General features: G+C 61.2%; 3 protein-coding genes across 3 annotated transcripts; 2 read left to right on the top strand and 1 right to left on the bottom strand.

Moving 5' to 3' along the window:
• Positions 1–43: 43 nt before the first annotated feature.
• NOXO1 (NADPH oxidase organizer 1) lies at positions 44–2,373 on the bottom strand. The gene is made up of 8 exons (XM_086691594.1): positions 2,197–2,373; positions 2,037–2,117; positions 1,784–1,859; positions 1,506–1,683; positions 1,168–1,349; positions 969–1,073; positions 557–674; positions 44–474 (listed from the first exon to the last, which is right to left on the bottom strand). The coding sequence occupies exons 1-8, from the start codon at positions 2,260–2,262 to the stop codon at positions 162–164; spliced, it is 1,119 nt and encodes a 372-aa protein (XP_086547720.1). The 5' UTR covers positions 2,263–2,373; the 3' UTR covers positions 44–161.
• A 2,784-nt stretch (positions 2,374–5,157) lies between these two features.
• On the top strand, positions 5,158–7,847 carry GFER (growth factor, augmenter of liver regeneration). Its single transcript, XM_025916907.2, has 3 exons — positions 5,158–6,105; positions 6,492–6,688; positions 7,590–7,847. The coding sequence occupies exons 1-3, from the start codon at positions 5,227–5,229 to the stop codon at positions 7,750–7,752; spliced, it is 1,239 nt and encodes a 412-aa protein (XP_025772692.2). The 5' UTR covers positions 5,158–5,226; the 3' UTR covers positions 7,753–7,847.
• A 3,133-nt stretch (positions 7,848–10,980) lies between these two features.
• SYNGR3 (synaptogyrin 3) lies at positions 10,981–15,457 on the top strand. Its single transcript, XM_086691591.1, has 4 exons — positions 10,981–11,225; positions 13,450–13,687; positions 13,778–13,920; positions 14,000–15,457. The coding sequence occupies exons 1-4, from the start codon at positions 11,127–11,129 to the stop codon at positions 14,207–14,209; spliced, it is 690 nt and encodes a 229-aa protein (XP_086547717.1). The 5' UTR covers positions 10,981–11,126; the 3' UTR covers positions 14,210–15,457.
• The last annotated feature ends 1,282 nt before the right edge of the window (positions 15,458–16,739 follow it).

The following is a 16,739-nucleotide window of genomic DNA, read 5'->3' as shown; positions in this document are numbered from 1 at the left end:
AAGACCCAAAAGGCCCTGCCCCTAAGTACAGGCAGACACGAGGTGTGGATCAGTCAGAAGAGCTTTACTCAGGCGATGGAGGAGTATAGCTTCCTGGCCCTTCCCGCCAAGGCTCCCACCCTCACATGCTCCTCCTCCAGCCCTGATGGTGGTGGCTGGCATCAGTCCTCCCCGGGGTCTGGAGCGTTTGGCTTGCCCTCTGCGCAATTCCACACACCCTCAAGGGGGTCCTTGCGCAGCAGTGCCCTGCGGGTGATGGTGCAGCAGCGGCTCTGAATGGCGCTCAGCGTGGGGCGGGCCGGCACAGTAGGGGGAAGGGTCGCGGCCTGGGAGGTCTCAGGGGAGCTTTGGGCCTCTCCCACTCTAATCTCCTCACCGTTGGCCTCGCGGTGGAGCCCCTGTCTACTCAGGAGAGCGCCCAGGCCCTCTGGTCGCAGCCGCGCGGCCGGGAGAAGACCAGAGCGCCTGCCGAACCTGTGAAGAGGGCAGAGTTTGGCCAGCCCTGGATCCTGCCCCGCCCCAAGCTGGGCCCAGCTCCAGCCCCGCCCCCACTCACCTGCACAGCCACCAGCCCCGGTCAGATGTTTCCAGCACGCGCACGCGCGCCCCTGCAGGCACGGACAGTTCATCCTCGTGACTGCTCTCATAGGCGAGGGCAGTGCAGAATTGGGGCCCTGGGAATGGGCGCTCGGGGTCACTTGCAGGGCCACAGAGGCCGGGGTCCCCACTTCGCGGTCTCCCACAGAATCACCTTAAGGCATTCCCCCTGGTAATGGATAGCATGCAAACCCACTGGGGCTCCAGCTCACTGTGGGGACCAAGTACGTGCTATGGGGTCACTGCCACCACCTAGTCGCCCCATGTCCTCGATCTCCTCCATCTGTTAGGTGTTTCCTGTGACTCAGCTTTGCTGCAGCCTGCCCAGAGATGGCAGGTGGCTTAGGGTGGGGAGGAGGGCACTGGCATACCACCACTCCCTAGGGGTTGTTGCTCTTGGCCCAAGGCTGCTTCCTCCAGGTAGGGAGCAGGAAACCATGCTGTCTGCTGGTCTTCATTTGCCACCAGCCACCAGCCTGTGGGCAAGAGGCGGGCGGGGGTTCAGGTCCCCAAGCCTGCTGAGGTCCCGGAGGCAGGTGGTCGAGTCTGCACAGTCCGGTCCAGCCCTACCTGAGGGGTGTCGCAGCAGCACGTCTAGGGCCTCCTGGGCCCGTGCTTGGAAAGGCCGGCCCTGCATGTCCTGGGTGCTGAAAGGCTGCAGGCAGCGCAGGCTCTGAGCCTCCAGGCTACGGATGGTGAGGCTGTCCGGTGGGTGGGGCGGGGGCTCTTCAGGGGCAGGCAGGATCACCAGACTGGGAAGGGCAGTGGGTGCAAGCCAGAGGTCACCCCTCACCAGTCCGCCCAGCCTTAGCCCCTAGTAGGTCCCACCACAGGCCTTTCCCACCACCACCACCACCCCCAGCCTCCAAGTTCTTCCACAGGCAGGGAGTTGGGGGCGAGTCAGGCACCTGCCAGGTGGCAGTGTGGGCTCCAGGTCCAGGGGTTGCGGCGCAAAGAAACCGGTGAGCGCCGGGCTCCGGGACACGTGCTCCGCTGCCCTCAGCAGCGCCCGCGAGTAGGTCCCCAGCAGCCGCAGGCGCGCTAGGCCGCGGCCGGTGCGCCCCCCGCGCAGCAACAGCGATGCGTCTGGGGGCAAGACAGGAACAGGCTGTGGGACCCCTGCCCCAGGGTTCTCTCTGCCGGGCCGCTGGCACCCCGCCCCTCCTGGGATCCCTGCCGGCCTCACCGCGAAGCTTGGGGAGAACGCGGTCTGATCTCCGCAGCAGGCCCGCCTCTACCGGGAAGGTTTCCTTGAGGGTCTTCTGAGGGAGAACCGGCGAATCGGTCTCTGAGAGTCCACCAGTTCCCTTGGGGGGGTGGGGTTCCCTTGGGATGGTCGTAGGGGCTGGACGCCCTTGTGGGGGCAAGGGCAAACGCCCAGACGGGGGTCATTGGTGGGTCTTGCTGCCGCGGATTCGGGGTCCCCCAGGCTCACTCACGTGGAGTGTCTTGAACTCATCCCAGCTCCTGCGCACAAAGGTGTCGCTGTCGTCCGACCAGCTCACAGAGAAGGCAAATGTCTGTTGGGAGAAATATTGGAGGGGCTGGGCCAGGAATTCCCTCCTTCCTTGGGGCTGGCAGGTACCCACCCGGCCATACCTGATGCCGCTCCGTCTGCACTAGGGCCAGTGTGCATACCGACACGGGGTGCCGGGGGCCTGCCATCGCTGTGCCTCCCGAGTCACGGACTTGGGCTTCTGGAGCTAGCCAAGGGCGGCGACCCACTGCGAGTATCCCGCTGCGACCTTGCTCACAGGGGCGAGGGGGACTCCCCAGCACCCGGAAAACTGATTGGAATTCCCCAGGGACATCCCAGACCTGCGGGGTCTTTGTAGCACTGCCCTCCGTCCTTCCCAGCTTCCTCACAGTGCCCAAAGTAGAAGATCTGGGTGGAGGGACAGCAACACAGGGCTTGGTTGCGGGGGGGGGGGGGGGGGGGGGGGGGGGGGGGGGGTGGAGCGGGGTTGGCAGGGGTGAGGCAAGGAGGCGGTGGAGGGTGGGGACTGTAGCTGGAGGCCCTCTGGCCTGAGTCTGCCACAGAAAGGAGGAGGAAAAGAAAGCCATCAAAGTGCCGCCAGGTCTGGCCTACCTCTCCCGCTCTTCCACGCCCTGTGCTGCTGGAACTGGGACTAGGGAGGTCCTCCTCCGGGGTGTGCTCCATGACCTGTCTTTGAACTCACCTGGGAAGTCTGGAACCAAGGACCCAGTGCTAAGAGCTTTGTGAACATTGTTTGGCTTAATATTCATATTGGAGGGAGGACCTCTTAATGTTCCCAAATCACAGAGGAGGGAATTTGTATTCAATGGATAGTTAATATCAGTTTTTCTGGATGTGTTGGGGAGGGGTGGGAGTGACTTGGGGCAGGACAAAGAGGGTCCATCTCTGCAGTCACTGGCACTTGGGGGAGGTGGTGAGTAGGACGGTTTTGAGAGCTGCCTCTGAATTTCTGATTTATCACAATTTACTGCGAACACAACCTCTGAAATCAGAGGTGACTAACTGAAGTGAAAAGAAGTTAGGCCCCGGAATCCCCAGACGAGGCGTGCTCACATGCCCCACATCTCTGAGCTGCTTCCTTACAGGGATGATTTCCAGAGGTCCATCCAACCCTAGTATATGGTGGCCTTTCCTGCTGTTGGGGCCACCAGCTCTATGTTGGGACTCCAACCCCAATCTGTCCAGGGAGGGGTTAGCCTCTAGGGCAGCCCTCCCTGAAACCACCCTGGCCTTGACAAAGGGCCTTTGTGTATCTGTCCAACCAGCGGCTCTCTCTGAAGCCCTCAAACCTTCCCTGGATTTGGCCCAGGCAATGAACACCTGTGGACACAGGCCTGAACTGCAGGGTGCCTTCAGCCCAGCCGTCACACTCCCCCAAGCTCAGTGGGGGCCGTGCTGAGGGCCCAGCTGGCCTGGCAGGGTCCAGGGTGGGGCAGACCCTTCTCCCTTGGAAGACAGAGCAGAAAAGCTGGGGAAGAGTCAGTTTATTCACAGCCAGGGACCCGGAAGACTGCTGAGACCTCTCCCTGCCCCAACTGAAAACCCCTGCTCCGCAGCACCAGCAACCCTGGTTCCTTTCTATCCCCTCTCCTTAGCGCCCACCCTCACCTCTCACTTGGACAACTGCCCCCTCCTCCCATGCCCGTATTCCTCACTGGCTCCCATGAAATCCACTCTCCAGAGGAATCTTTGCAAAGTAGAAATGGGGGGTGATGAGGTTTTAGGGTAACGGGGGGGGGGGAAGGTCCAGAGCTGACGGCCAAGAAAGAATTCTTAGACGTCTTGGGTGCAAAAAGGCAATTTTATTAAAGCACGGGGACAGGACCCATAGGTAGGAAGAGCTGCACTATAGGTGTGGGGTGACCATTTTACGGAGTTGGGGAGAGGGAGTTACTAGAATGAGATTGTCATATGCTAAAGACTCACAGATTATTGGAGGCCTAGCTACTGTGAAACTAAGGTTGTTTTTTCCTCTAGCAAAGCATTAACGTTAAGACAGTAGTGAGTTCCCGGACTTTAGGCTATTGCAGGATTGCCTTCTTCTGGTAAACTGGTGGAGACTTACCAGTTTAACCATTTTTTTTCCTTTTTTTTTGTCCAGAGTGTCCAAGGAATATCACACATATTCCACCTGGGGGTGGGGGTGTGCTAGCTTGTGCCTGGCCCCTCAGTCTGCCTCATGCTCCCTCATCAGGGGGCGCCTGAGCGGATCAGTCCATTGAGCGTCCGACTCTTGATTTTGGCTCAGGTCATGATACCAGGATTGTGAGGTCAAGTTGCGCTTCAGGCTCCGCACTGAGCGAGGAGCCTGCTTGGGATTCTTCCCCACCCCCCCACTGCCCCTCCCTTGCTCTCTTTTTCAAATTAGAAACCAACCAACCAACGCAGAAATGGGATCAGGTCGGGGTAGCCCTGCCCCAAATTGTCCAGCACCTTCCTATGGTCCTTAAAATAAATCCCCAGCTCAGAGGGCAGTTGATGAGGCCCTCCCGTGCTCCTGCCTATCTTTGAGTCTCTCCTCCCACCACCTTCCCCAGGTCCTGTCCCACCCACTTTTTGCCCACGTGAGAGGCCAAGACCCTCTCATCTCCAACCTTGGCCTTGACTGCCCTCCTTAGCCGATTCCTCATCCTTCAGGCCCCTGCCTAAGGGGCACCTCCTCAATGAGGCCTCCTTGACTTACCACGCCCTGTTCATGGTCCCCATAATTTGTAAGTGAACATTTGTTAGTGTGACTCCTTTTTTGTTTTGTTTTTACTTTTTCCGTCTTGACCACTGGACAAGGAGCTGAGAAGGTCAGGGACGGATCTTGTGCCCACCCTGACCAGCGCCTAGACCAGGGCTTGGAACAGATTAGGCACTACACAAATATTTGCATGATGAATGAAAGTAGGTACAGAAGCTGAGACGACTCCCCAGGTGGAAATAACCCCTTCGCGCAGGCTGTAGGATCCGGGCTACTCCCGGCCGGGAGGAGCCCAGAGCCGCGCACCGCCTTCTTTGGAGGCACAGCCCCGCCCCGCGTTGCGAGGCGCCCGTTGTCTTGGCGCCGGTCGCTCGGAGGGATCCGCGGGACCCAGGCCCTAGCGCGCGCCGTTCTCTGTGCGCTCACTGCACCGTCCCTCGTTGCCATGGCGCCGCGCCTCCCGCCGCTGGGCGCGCCCCGGCTGAGGGCACGGAGCCTGGCCGCGGGCACGCGGGGCGGTCAGAGCAGAGCGATGGGGGCGTCACGGGCCGGAACACGGACTTCGCCTCGATCGCAGCAGCCTGAGTCCAGCGCGCGGCCGCGACGCGTTTTCCACAACACGCTGCTCTTCTACTGGAGGAAGCGGGAGCGCCGCCACGGACGACGCAAGCCGGGCTCGGGACGCGGATCGAGGCCCAGCGACGCGGCCAGGGCCCGGGCTGCTGGCCCTTCGCCCACGCCGACCGGGACCCAAGCCTCGGGCTCTGCAGCCTCTCGAGCGCGGTCCTCGGCCCACAGCCCTACCTCCCTGCCGGACCCCGCCCCGGCCCCGGGCCCCGCCCCCGCCCCCGCCCCCAGCTCCAGCCCCAGCCCCAGCCCCAGCCCCAGCCCCAGCTCGAGCCCGTCCTCCCAGCCCGCGGCCGAACCCGAGCCTGCGCCCGCGGCGCGCGCGCCCGGGTCCTGTGGCCGCGCCCTGGCGGCGGCGCGCGCGCTGGCCGGGCGGCCGTCTTGGAGGCCCGTCTGGAGGCCGAGCTGGCCCGGCAGGCATTGCGCGGGCAATATGGCGGCGCCCGGCGAGCGGGGGCGCTTCTACGGCGGGAACCTCTTCTCGTTTCTGCCCGGCGGCGCGCGCTCCGAGGTGATGGACGACCTAGTGACGGACGCGCGCGGCCGGGGCGCGGGGCGGAGAGAAGCCGCTGCCTCGGCCCCGACGCCAGCCCCGGCGCCGACCTCCGATTCTCAGGTCGCCGAGGAGGACACGTCCCGGAGGCGGCCCTGCCGGGCCTGCGTGGACTTCAAGACGTGGATGCGGACGCAGCAGAAGGTGCAGATGCACCCCGGGGCCGCCACCTACCCGCAGAGGCCCGCGAGCCCGGCTGACCCCTAGTCCCGGCCCGCACAAGCACCCGCGCCCTCGGCCCCCACACATTGCTTGTTCTCGGGCCCCCGCGCTGATCTCCCAAGGCCCAAGCCGAGGGGCTCCACGGGCCCTATGCCTGACAGACATGTGCCCCGCAGGGTAGGCTGCCCCTAAACCTTGCCCCGAGGGAGGGCCGGCCTTTAGGCTTTCAGCCACACGTGTGCCGGATCGGTGGCCTAGGACTTCTGTCTCAAGACAGTGAGCCTCTGTCTTGGGGCGGGGAAAAGGGGAGCCTTGTCGCCTCCTGGTCTAGGGAGGTGAACTGACCCTTGGTCGATCTCCTCCCGCAGCGGGACAGCAAGTTTAGGGAAGATTGCCCTCCTGATCGCGAGGAACTGGGCCGCCACAGCTGGGCTGTCCTCCACACCCTGGCCGCCTACTACCCCGATCTGCCGACCCCAGAACAGCAGCAAGACATGGCTCAGTTCATACATTTATTTTCCAAGTTTTACCCGTGTGAGGAGTGTGCCGAAGACATAAGGAAGAGGTAAGTTGTGTCCGCCTCATCTGTAGGCAGCAGAGCATCGGCCTGGGCTTGGGGCCCCTACCTGATGTCATAAAGGGGAGCCTGGACAAGTAGGTGCAGAAGTGACAGAGGGTTTCCCGGAGCAGGGAGCACCAGCAGTGGGCTTTGGATGCACTGAGCCTTCTCCTTTCTCCTCAAAGGCCAAGCTGCCCGGGGCTGCTGCTTTCTACAGCCAGAGGCGCCTGGCCAGGCTTCTCTTACAAAGTCCCTTGCTCAGCACTGGAGGCCCGGGCAGGTTAAGGAGTCCACTTTGCCTGACTTCTGGAGCAGGACTGCTGATCTCGAGACCTTGAGAATCCACTGCTTTTGCTTCCTTAGAGTTCCTTTTTCCTCAATGGGGGGCCCAAGAGCTGTTGTTTGGCACCCAGGAGGTGTTTCTGGGCTGAATGTGGGGGCCAGGGCAGCCCTGTGAAGCCTGGGCAGTTGGAACAGGTCCCTTGCTAAGCTGATGCACCGGGGCCCCAGGTGCTAGAAACAGGTTTGGTTTTCGGTTATGCCTTTGTGCTGGCCCCACCCCTTCCACACACTGCCTGGGGCCAGGGATGCTCGGGGAGACTTCTTGATTGTTACGAGGTTGTAAAGTTGCCTGGTTTGTGCCTTAATGTCTTGCTCTGAGCTGTTGTCAGGGTTTGCCAAGCTCCTCAGGAAGGGGGCCTGAGCTGGCCGAGGAGCCCGTCACTGTTGGACACTGCAGGATCAGCCCTGTTCTGGGAGCTCCTGTGTCTCAGCACAAGGGCACTCTGGGTGTAGCTGACAGCAGCACCCCAGCTTTCCTCCCTGGATGGAGCAGGCAAGGAGCTGGAGGGGCAGGGGCAGCGGGGCCACCGCCCGTCCCCATCCTCTACATGATTCCACCACACAGGATATGCAGGAACCAGCCAGACACGCGCACCCGGGCGTGCTTCACCCAGTGGCTGTGCGGCCTGCACAATGAAGTGAACCGCAAGCTAGGCAAGCCGGACTTTGACTGCTCGCAAGTGGACGAGCGCTGGCGTGACGGCTGGAAGGATGGGTCCTGCGACTAGACGGTGGCCGGCAGAGCCGTGGGACAGCAGCCTGGGCCTGCGGGCAGCCTGGCTAGAGAGGGGCGGGGCACTCATTAAAGTGCATCGGAGCCACAGCCTGTCGTGTCTCAGTTGGGTGGTCCCCAGACACTGCTCTTGGGGCCCTTTCCCTCTTAGGTCTGGAGTACAAGTGGAGGTGCCTGCCGCAGACGCCCTGCTGGCTCCTCCTCAGCCGAGGCCCCGGGGGCTGCAGGTGAAGGAGGCAGGAGCAGTGCAGGCTGTGCCTTCCATTCAGAATGCAGCCTCCACGCCCTGGGGCCCACTTCCCTGCACGAGAAAGTGAAGGGCCTGGCTGGGCCATGGTCTCCCCACCATGTAGCTAGAGACTGCTGCAGTGACCGCAGCTCCGTAGGCTGAGTGCTGTCAGTAATTCGGGAAAAGAGGCCTGGGGGCTGAGGCCCACCCCCCCGCCCCCCGCCCCCGCTCGGTCCCTGCGGGGAGAGCACAGGCAGGCTTCTCTGAGGCTCCACTAGTGCTGCTGCCCGCCTCCTGTCCAGCACTTACCTGTACCAGGCCTGACGCAGGCGTGTGGGGCCAGCCTCAGCTTGAGACCAAAATAAAATGATGGAGAGGTGACCAAGGGCCTGGCTTCGGTGTGTTCTGTGCTGGGACTTGCGGCGAGGGACAGGGCCTGTCCACGCCGCCCTGGGCAGCTGCTTCCTTCTGTCCAAGTTCTGCTCAGAGGAGGGCAAGGTCCCAGGGCAAGAGCAGCCCAGGAAGCCCCAGGAACAGCACGGAAGCCGAGTGCTGGAGCTGAGGGCAGGTCAGAGGTGAGTGGGAGGTCAGACGGCGCCGAATCTTCAAGGTCCCGCCAAGGACTTTGTTTCAACACCCACCTACCTCCCGTGATGGGGAGGTCTCAGAGGATTTGGAGCCGGGGAAGTCTCAGAGGATTTGGAGCCAGGGAATGGCAAGATGAGTTCCCAAAGGTTCCTCTGGCTGCGGATCTGGGCTGAGGCAGGTGTGGGTGAGAGCAGGGAGGGCAGGCATGTGACCGCGGAGAGGCAGGCTTGCCTCAGGGTAGCAGTAGAGCCAAGAGAAAGGAGCCAGAGTGGACCGTGGGGTTTGGGCCCCAGCAGCTGGGAGGATGAAGTTGCTCTGGGTATCAGTGCCCTGGAGAAGGCTGTGGGTGGAGCAGGCTTGGGGCATCTTCCCAGATCCGCTCCCAGGCGTGGCCCCCAGCCGGAATGGACCAGTAACAAGCAGCCCCATCCCTGGGGTCCTAATGCCCTGGTCATCTCTGTGCTCATGGCATCTTGGCAGAGGCATGGCAGAAGCAGAGCCTTTGGCGTGGCTTGCTCAGCGTCTTCCCCCAACCAGCACCACAGGGGTGCTGGCTTCGGCAGGGCCTCCCCAGAGAGGACAGCGGTGCAAAGGAATCGGAGGCAGGGAGCAGCCGGCAGAGAAGTCGCGCTGCTTTCCTCCTCTGGGTGGACTTTTCCCTGCACGTGGCTTATTTCTAGCCTCCCAAGTCACCTGCTAGTTGGGGAACCGGCTGGCCTCTCTAGGGATGCTGTGGTTGGCTCAGGAACACACCGCCTGGATGTTCCCTTTTCCCATAACTCTGGCTTCCTGGAGGCTCCCCCCGTCCCCAAATCCAGGCGAAGGCAAGTGGGACTATAGTTCAAGGGGAGGTTCTGGCTCGAGCTGTCACAGCACACAGACCAAGGGAGTGAGCGGAGAGGGAGGAGAAAAGCCCCAAGGACCATGCCCTGGGACCCCCAAGGTTCAAAGGTCACAGGAGGTCACAGGCTGGACAAGAGGAGAGAACCCCAAAAGGGTGATGAGAAAGGGCTCACGAAATAGGAATGTGAGGAGAGGGCGACACCTGGAAGCATGGGGTGGGGACGTCTGAATTGTCCCTGGGACTAAAGGGAGCAATACCAGGGGGCATCTGGACAGGAAGGGGGTCAGGAGTAGAGGTTTGGTTTTCAGGCCCAAGAAAGCAGCCTGTTGGGATGCTGATGCAAATGGCCACACAAAAGGGGCAAACAGATGGTGCTCAGGACAGACCAGGAGCTGTTGCTGACAGATGAGGGTGACTGACCAGATGCACAGTGGAATGGACCACGAGTCTCACCGGCGACACTTCTGGCCATGCCTGCCCTGGGATGGCTTCCACACTGGGATGGGACCAGGCATCACTGTGCACACGGACAGCACAGCAAGGACCCTCTGAGCACCGGTCGCTTTCTGATGTGATGAGGGAACTCAACCAGCTGCCTGTGTGTGATCTGAAAAGTGGCGGGGGGGGGGGGGGGGCTCTGATAGTCCCTGCCTCCCACCATTGTGGTGCCACACCTGGCACTGTAAATGACCCAGAAATGCCAACGTTTCCTGTCGATGCCCAAGCCACAAACACAGCAGTCGTCCTGGACCCTGCCAGGCTGGCCAAGAAAAACGGGAGGAGGGGACCCTGTCTAACTTGGGCTCGGGGGTCTGCACAGGAGACCCGGCGGGGACCCCAGCCTGTCCAAACTCCCCATCTCATGTTTCTTCCCACCCTGTGGCCCCAAACTAAACATGTCAGCCTCAAGTGGTTGGGGAGACACAGGAGTGTGATGGGCCCACTGGGGACCCTTGGAATGACAGCCTCCAGCCACCGAAAAGGAGCAGAAATGTCCCCCAAGCCCCACCCATGCTGGCCTGTGGGCTCTGTCCTCCTGGATAAGTGCCTCTGCGCGGCAGAGGCCGTTCTCTCTCCCTGTCAGGGAGGTTAGGACCTTCCGAAGGAGAAGCTAGGGTGCAACTGTATGGGTTCATAGGAAGGGCCCAGTAATTTCTCTCTGGTCTGCGGGGAACCAGGGACGGGGAGTCGGGTTCCCCTTCCCTGAGGGCTGGCTGGGGAAGACGCTGGAGCCCTAGCGGGTTACCCTTCACTCGCCAAAGAGCTCAGCTCAGAGGGGCGGGGTCAGGTTCGTCTGTCCCTTCGCCTGGCTGCGGGAAAGGCTGAGCCCAGCGTCTCCCTCCCCTGCTGACTCCCGACTTCACCCGTGAGGGGCGGCTCGGACCCCTAGCCCCTGCTCCAGACGCGGGCTCGGCGGGCGGTCTGCATCTCAGAGCGGGGTCTAGCAGGTGAAGGTAGGGGGTGGGTCGGTGGGCGGGGCGGAGGGAGGGGCGGGCTCCAGCCCGGCGCGCGGACCAGTTGGCGGGGGGCACCGGCTCGGCCCCGCCCCGCGCGCCCCCGCCGCGGCCGGCGCGCGCTCCCGGGAGGCGGCGGCAGCAGCGGCAGCGCCAGCAGCATCGGCAGCACACCCGGGCGGCCTCGGGCGGGGCCGGCTGGACGGACAGACAGACAGAGGGCGCCGGGGGCGCACGTCCCTCCTGGGCCAGCCATGGAGGGAGCCTCGTTCGGCGCGGGCCGCGCGGGGGCCGCCCTGGACCCCGTGAGCTTCGCCCGGCGGCCCCAGACCCTACTGCGGGTCGCGTCCTGGGTGAGTGGCCCCCGCCCCGGTCCCCGATCCCGCCTCGCCTCGCCTCGCATCCCTCGTCCTTTCCCGCTGCCCCTAGCCCCTCGCCCCCATCCTTGTCCCCGCGGGCCCCTCCCCCGCCGGCCGCAGGTTGGGGTGACGTCACCGGGCTGGGCGCGCCCACCTGCGGGAGGGGGAGGGGCCGGCGGCAACCGCCGGGGACCTTGAGAGGTCACCGCCCGCCGCCCCCATCCTCCAATTCCTCCTTGGGTCTAAGTCTGTCCCCTACCTTAGTCCTCGCTCCGTTTTTCTTGTTCTCACGACCTGGAAGCGGGCACAGGGGCGGGGACGGGATTGGGCTCGAGCGCTCCATCTCAGCACGAGGAGGGGGCTGTGGGAGCCAAGTGTATCAGGCAGAGCTTCCGCCCGCTTCTCCCCCACACACATCCCCCAGCCTCCTTCGAAGGGAACTGGCCCTTTCCCAGGCCCCCCAGTTGCAATTGTGAGTGTGGGGGTGCTCTGGGATCCCTCTGGGTGGGGCAGCAAGAAGGGGCTCTGCACTAGAAGGACTTCCTGGGGGTGGTGTGGGAGGGGCAGATTTGGGCACAGCCTCGCCCAGTGGGGCATCCCTAGAGGGGGCGTCCTGCTTCCCCCTCGAACGCCTCCAGGCAGGAAAGATGGAGAGGTGGGGTGACTATATGGGTTTTGTGTAGCCGCTGGCACTCGGTGCCAGCTGCACCTGCCCGCTTGTCTTCAAGGAGAGCGATGCCCAGGGTGGGCTGACTTGGGGCAGACCAGGATAGGACCCCTGTATCCTAGTGCCAGCTCTAGTGTGACTTGTGGACCACCCTGGGGGCACATATCCATACCCCACACCTGGGTTTCCCTCCGGACTTCATCTCAAGGAGCTGGCGAAGGAAAGGAGAGAAATGAAGTTGAAACTGAAGGTCTGTTTTTAGAAACACAGCGCTGCCCAGAGCTAAAACAGCAGCATCAGGTTTAAAATGACTGTGGTCCAGGGGTGCCTGGCTGGCTCAGTCGGTAGAGCATGTGACTCAGGGTCGTGAGTTCAAGCCCCACATTGGCTGTGGAGCCTACCTTAATAAATAAATAAATAAATAAATAAATAAATAAATAAATAAATAAATAAAGTAAAATGACTATGGTCCGCTGCCACCTGCCTTGCAGCCTTTGTGGGCACGGGATGCTGTGGTTTGACTGAACCCCGAAGATTAATAGTATCGCCTTTTGAGCCCGAACACTTGTGCCAATAATCACGTGGGGCTGTCATCCCTTGGGTGCCCACCAAGTGCAGCACGGCAGGTGGGCATTATTTCTCTGGCCCCAATACTCCATGAGCTGCACCTGTTACTGTATTTGGCATGTTAAGAAGCAGGGCCACACAGCTCCCGGATGCTGAGGGTGGGTTCTAGGTAGGGCCTGGGTGTCAGCTGTGCAACTGTCCCTCCGCGGCTTCCCTGTGTGGTCTGGCCCTTCTCTTCACACCTGCTTCCCACAGCGCCACCCGCTGGAGCCTGGGAATCACTGATCCAGGTGAAGGCTCCTGTTCCTACAGTCTGGAGTGTAGGGGCCCTGCGGTGCTGATGACCCAGTTTGAATGTCAGCCCCATCTTTTATCAGCCAAGTGACTTCACTAATTGGAGCCCCAATTTTCCCATCTATAAAGGGGATAAGAACAATGGCCCCCTTGTGGTTTGCAGGGAGGATTCTATGAGGAATCCATGTAAAGTCACGGTTTTAAGCATAGTACCTGAGCATAGTACATGCTCACTAAATGGTACATGTCCATAATTTCTAAAAATGTTTTTATTTATTTTGAGAGAGAGAGAGAGAGAGAGAGGGAGAGTGGGAGTGGGGAGGGGAAAAGAGAGAGGGAGACACAGAATTTGAAGCAGGCTCCAGGCGCTTAGCTGTCAGCACACAGCCCGAGGCGGGGCTTGAACCCATGAACTGTGGGATCGTGACCTGAGCTGAAGTCGGAGGTTTAACCGACTGAGCCACCCAGGCGCTCCAATGTCCAAAATTTTTAAATACGTGAGGGGGGTATTAAGGGAAGGGTGCCCGAAGATCCCATCCACAGATGGGCCCTGTGCTGCAGGGAGAGGTAGGGACAGGCCCGAGGGCGTGAGCAGTCGCGGTGGGTGACGGGGACATCCGCCTCGGCTGGGAAGGGGGCGCCACCGCAGGGCCCTGAGTGCCCCTGCCCCCTCCCTCCCGCCGCCCGCAGGTGTTCTCCATCGCCGTCTTCGGGCCCATAGTCAACGAGGGCTACGTGAACACCGACAGCGGCCCCGAGCTGCGCTGCGTCTTCAACGGGAACGCGGGCGCCTGCCGCTTCGGCGTCGCTCTCGGCCTGGGGGCCTTCCTTGCCTGCGCCGCCTTCCTGCTGCTCGACGTGCGCTTCCAGCAGATCAGCAGCGTCCGCGACCGCCGCCGCGCGGTGCTGCTGGACCTGGGCTTCTCAGGTGGGCGGGGCCGGGCCGCGGGGCGGGGCTTGCCGGCGGTGGGCGGGGCCTCCCGCGCCGGCCTCCCCTGACTCGCGCGCCTGCCCGCAGGGCTCTGGTCCTTCCTGTGGTTCGTGGGCTTCTGCTTCCTCACCAACCAGTGGCAGCGCACGGCGCCCGGGCCCGGCACGCTGCAGGCGGGAGACGCGGCGCGGGCCGCCATCGCCTTCAGCTTCTTCTCCATCCTCAGCTGGGTGAGTGCGGCCGGCGGGGGCCGGGCCGGGGCCGGGGCGGGGCGGGGTCGGTGCTGGCTGACCCCGGGCTCCCCCTCAGGTGGCGCTCACTGTGAAGGCCCTGCAGCGGTTCCGCCTGGGCACGGACATGTCGCTCTTTGCCACCGAACAGCTGGGCGCCGGGGCGGGTCAGGCCTATCCTGGCTACCCGGTGGGCAGCGGCGTGGAGGGCACCGAGACCTACCAGAGCCCTCCCTTCACCGAGACCCTGGACACCAGCCCCAAAGGGTACCAGGTGCCTGCCTACTAGTGGCCGGCAGGCCCCCATCAGGGCTCGGAGGCTGCCACCAAGGCAGGCAGGGTCCAGGGCGTCCTGGGACCTCCCTCAGGTCCTCCTGGCCCAGCGCCAGGGACAGAGGGGGTGGCCACTGTGGGCCATCTGGGGCCAAGAGAGGGTAGCCCCCAGGGTGCCAAGGCTGCCCCCCCCCCCAGGTTCCCCCTGTCCCCTTAGGCGCTGGCCCCAGGCCCAAGGTCCTGAGGAGGGGACAGTGCGGTCTTGGACGTGTGTCCTCCAACCTCTGGTGAATCAGCCTGGGAGGGGGCCATTCCTCTCTTGAGTCAGCTAGCCCCCGGCTCACCTGTCCACTCTGGGGTCAGGGGTCTAGCTGTCCACAGCTAGGTGCAGGGGCTGCCCCCCAGACATGGGCGCTGTTCCCATCCCATGTCCCTGAGGGTAGTGACGGTCCCTGCTCCTGTTGTGGTGGCTCACCCCATGGGGCTGTGCGTGCGCTCTGTCTGGAGCCTCCACCCACTTGCCCTCACAGGCTCGCTAGAGTAGCCTGGTCCTGTTGATGTTGTGATTGTGGTCAAGTCCTCGGGCTTCACCTCCTAGTTCCCCGCAAGCAGCCTCACTGTCTGTGGCCCCTGCTCCCATCCCCACCTGCCTTGGCCCGGGAGCCTGCCCACATGTGGGCATTCTGGGCTAGGAGGGCACAACACGGCTCTAGGCCTGGCCACCTGCCCTCTCCCAACCCCTTCAGTAAGACCTTGCCTAAGCGAGGCTTGGGACGCCCGGGTGCCTGGAGACACAAGCCCCTCACAAGGAGGGAGGCCCAGAGGCTCCCCATGCCCACAGTGCCCCGGACACGGCCGATCTGTGCAAACCCCTTTACCTTGGCTTCCCGGACCATCCCCTCAGCAAACTGCCCTGCACCCCCGTGGTAAGGCACAGCCCAAGGTCGGGGGCCCTCTGTGTAGCTGACGACTCATGCATTGCTCAAAGCCGGCTTTTTACATTATGTCAATACCAAATGCGGCTGCCACATTTCATTCTTACAGACAGACGCCTCCCTCTGGAGTTGCAGTTGAGTGACAGCCCTGTACGTTGTAGCATAGACCAATTATGTGTGGGTATTTAAGTGAACATGTTTACAATTTTTGTATCTATGGATCTTTCTCTCCCTCTTCCCAAAGAACAATCCCTGATGGTGTATTTTCAGTGTCCCCATGTTTCAACTGCAACTTCTTTACAATAAAGACTGTAAGTGAGTTTCCTCGGCACAGTCTCCGAGTCATTTCTACCCCTGCCCCTGCGGGTCCCAGAGGTTGGGATCTGCCCCATCAGCGCCCAGAATCCAGGAAGGGGCAGCAGGGGGAGGTCAGGCTGATGCCCACATTCTGGGGGTCCCTGAGGCCCCCACCACACATCCCTCTGGGTGGCTCAAAGCAGGAGACCCCTCTCTCTCTCTCTTTTTAATCTAAACTGGTTTTTTTGTGGAAAAAAAAAATAAACTGGTTTTTTTGTTTGTTTTTTTGTTTTTTTAACGTTTATATTTGAGAGAGACAGACAAGGATGATTATCCTTTGTGGGTTATCTGTGTTTCCTTTTTGGTAAAATGTATTAGAAGTTGTATTATGTTGAGATGTGGCTTTTTAAAGAATGACCCTGTTTAGTACTTGTGTTATGTGTGTGTGTTTTTAAACAACCATTTATTGATCTCCACACAACTCCAACGTGGGGTTGGAACTCACGACCTGAGATGGAGTCACGTGATCTACCAACAGAGCCATTCAGGTGCACCCCAGTGCTTATTAAGCTTTCTATCTTTCTTCAATGCTAAGAAAAGCAGTCATTACTTCTCTGCCTGTCCCCTTCTCTACATGTCTGCCTTCCGTTCCTGGGACCCCACCAGGTGCTCCGTGCAGCTTCCAGAGCCACATTCCATGGCCAGCTAACTCCATCTCTGGGGATTTTCCCAGCTTGGTCTTGTTTGCTTTTTTTTTTTAATTGTTTTTTAATGTTTATTTATTTTTGACAGAGAGAGAGACAGACAGACAGAGCATGAGGGGGGAGGGGCAGAGAGAAGGAGACACAGAACCCGAAGCAGGCTCCAGGCTCCGAGCTGTCAGCACAGAGCCCCACGCAGAGCTCGAACCCATGAACCGTGAGATCATGACCTGAGCCGAAGGTCTGACGCTTCACCGACTCAGCCACCCAGGTGCCCCTCATTTCTTAGATTTCTAATTGTTTGATAAGCTTCTGGTTGAGAGAAATGGCCTTGAGAACTGTCTCTGGGGCTGGAATGCCAGCTTGGCCACATCTGAGCAGGGCTGTCTCAGGTAAGTCTCTCAGCTCGTCTGTGCCTCAGCCTCCCCTTCTGTAAGAGGGGATAATAATTCTGGTCCCAGGAGCGGGCTGGGGGTCATGCTAAGGCATATGCAGAGCCCAGAGCAGGGCTTGTCACACGGCAGGCATCACTTAAGTGTTGCCTAATATTAGTATGGTTCTTGCTTCATTAAGAGTAGGTTATTTTAGATACTGTTAACAAGATGCCTTATTA

Source organism: Puma concolor, chromosome E3 (genome assembly GCF_028749965.1).
Source record: "Puma concolor isolate L17-30 chromosome E3, mPumCon1.1.hap2, whole genome shotgun sequence".
In the NCBI taxonomy this organism is placed as follows: domain Eukaryota; kingdom Metazoa; phylum Chordata; class Mammalia; order Carnivora; family Felidae; genus Puma; species Puma concolor.
This window is presented reverse-complemented; position numbering and strand designations above follow the sequence as displayed.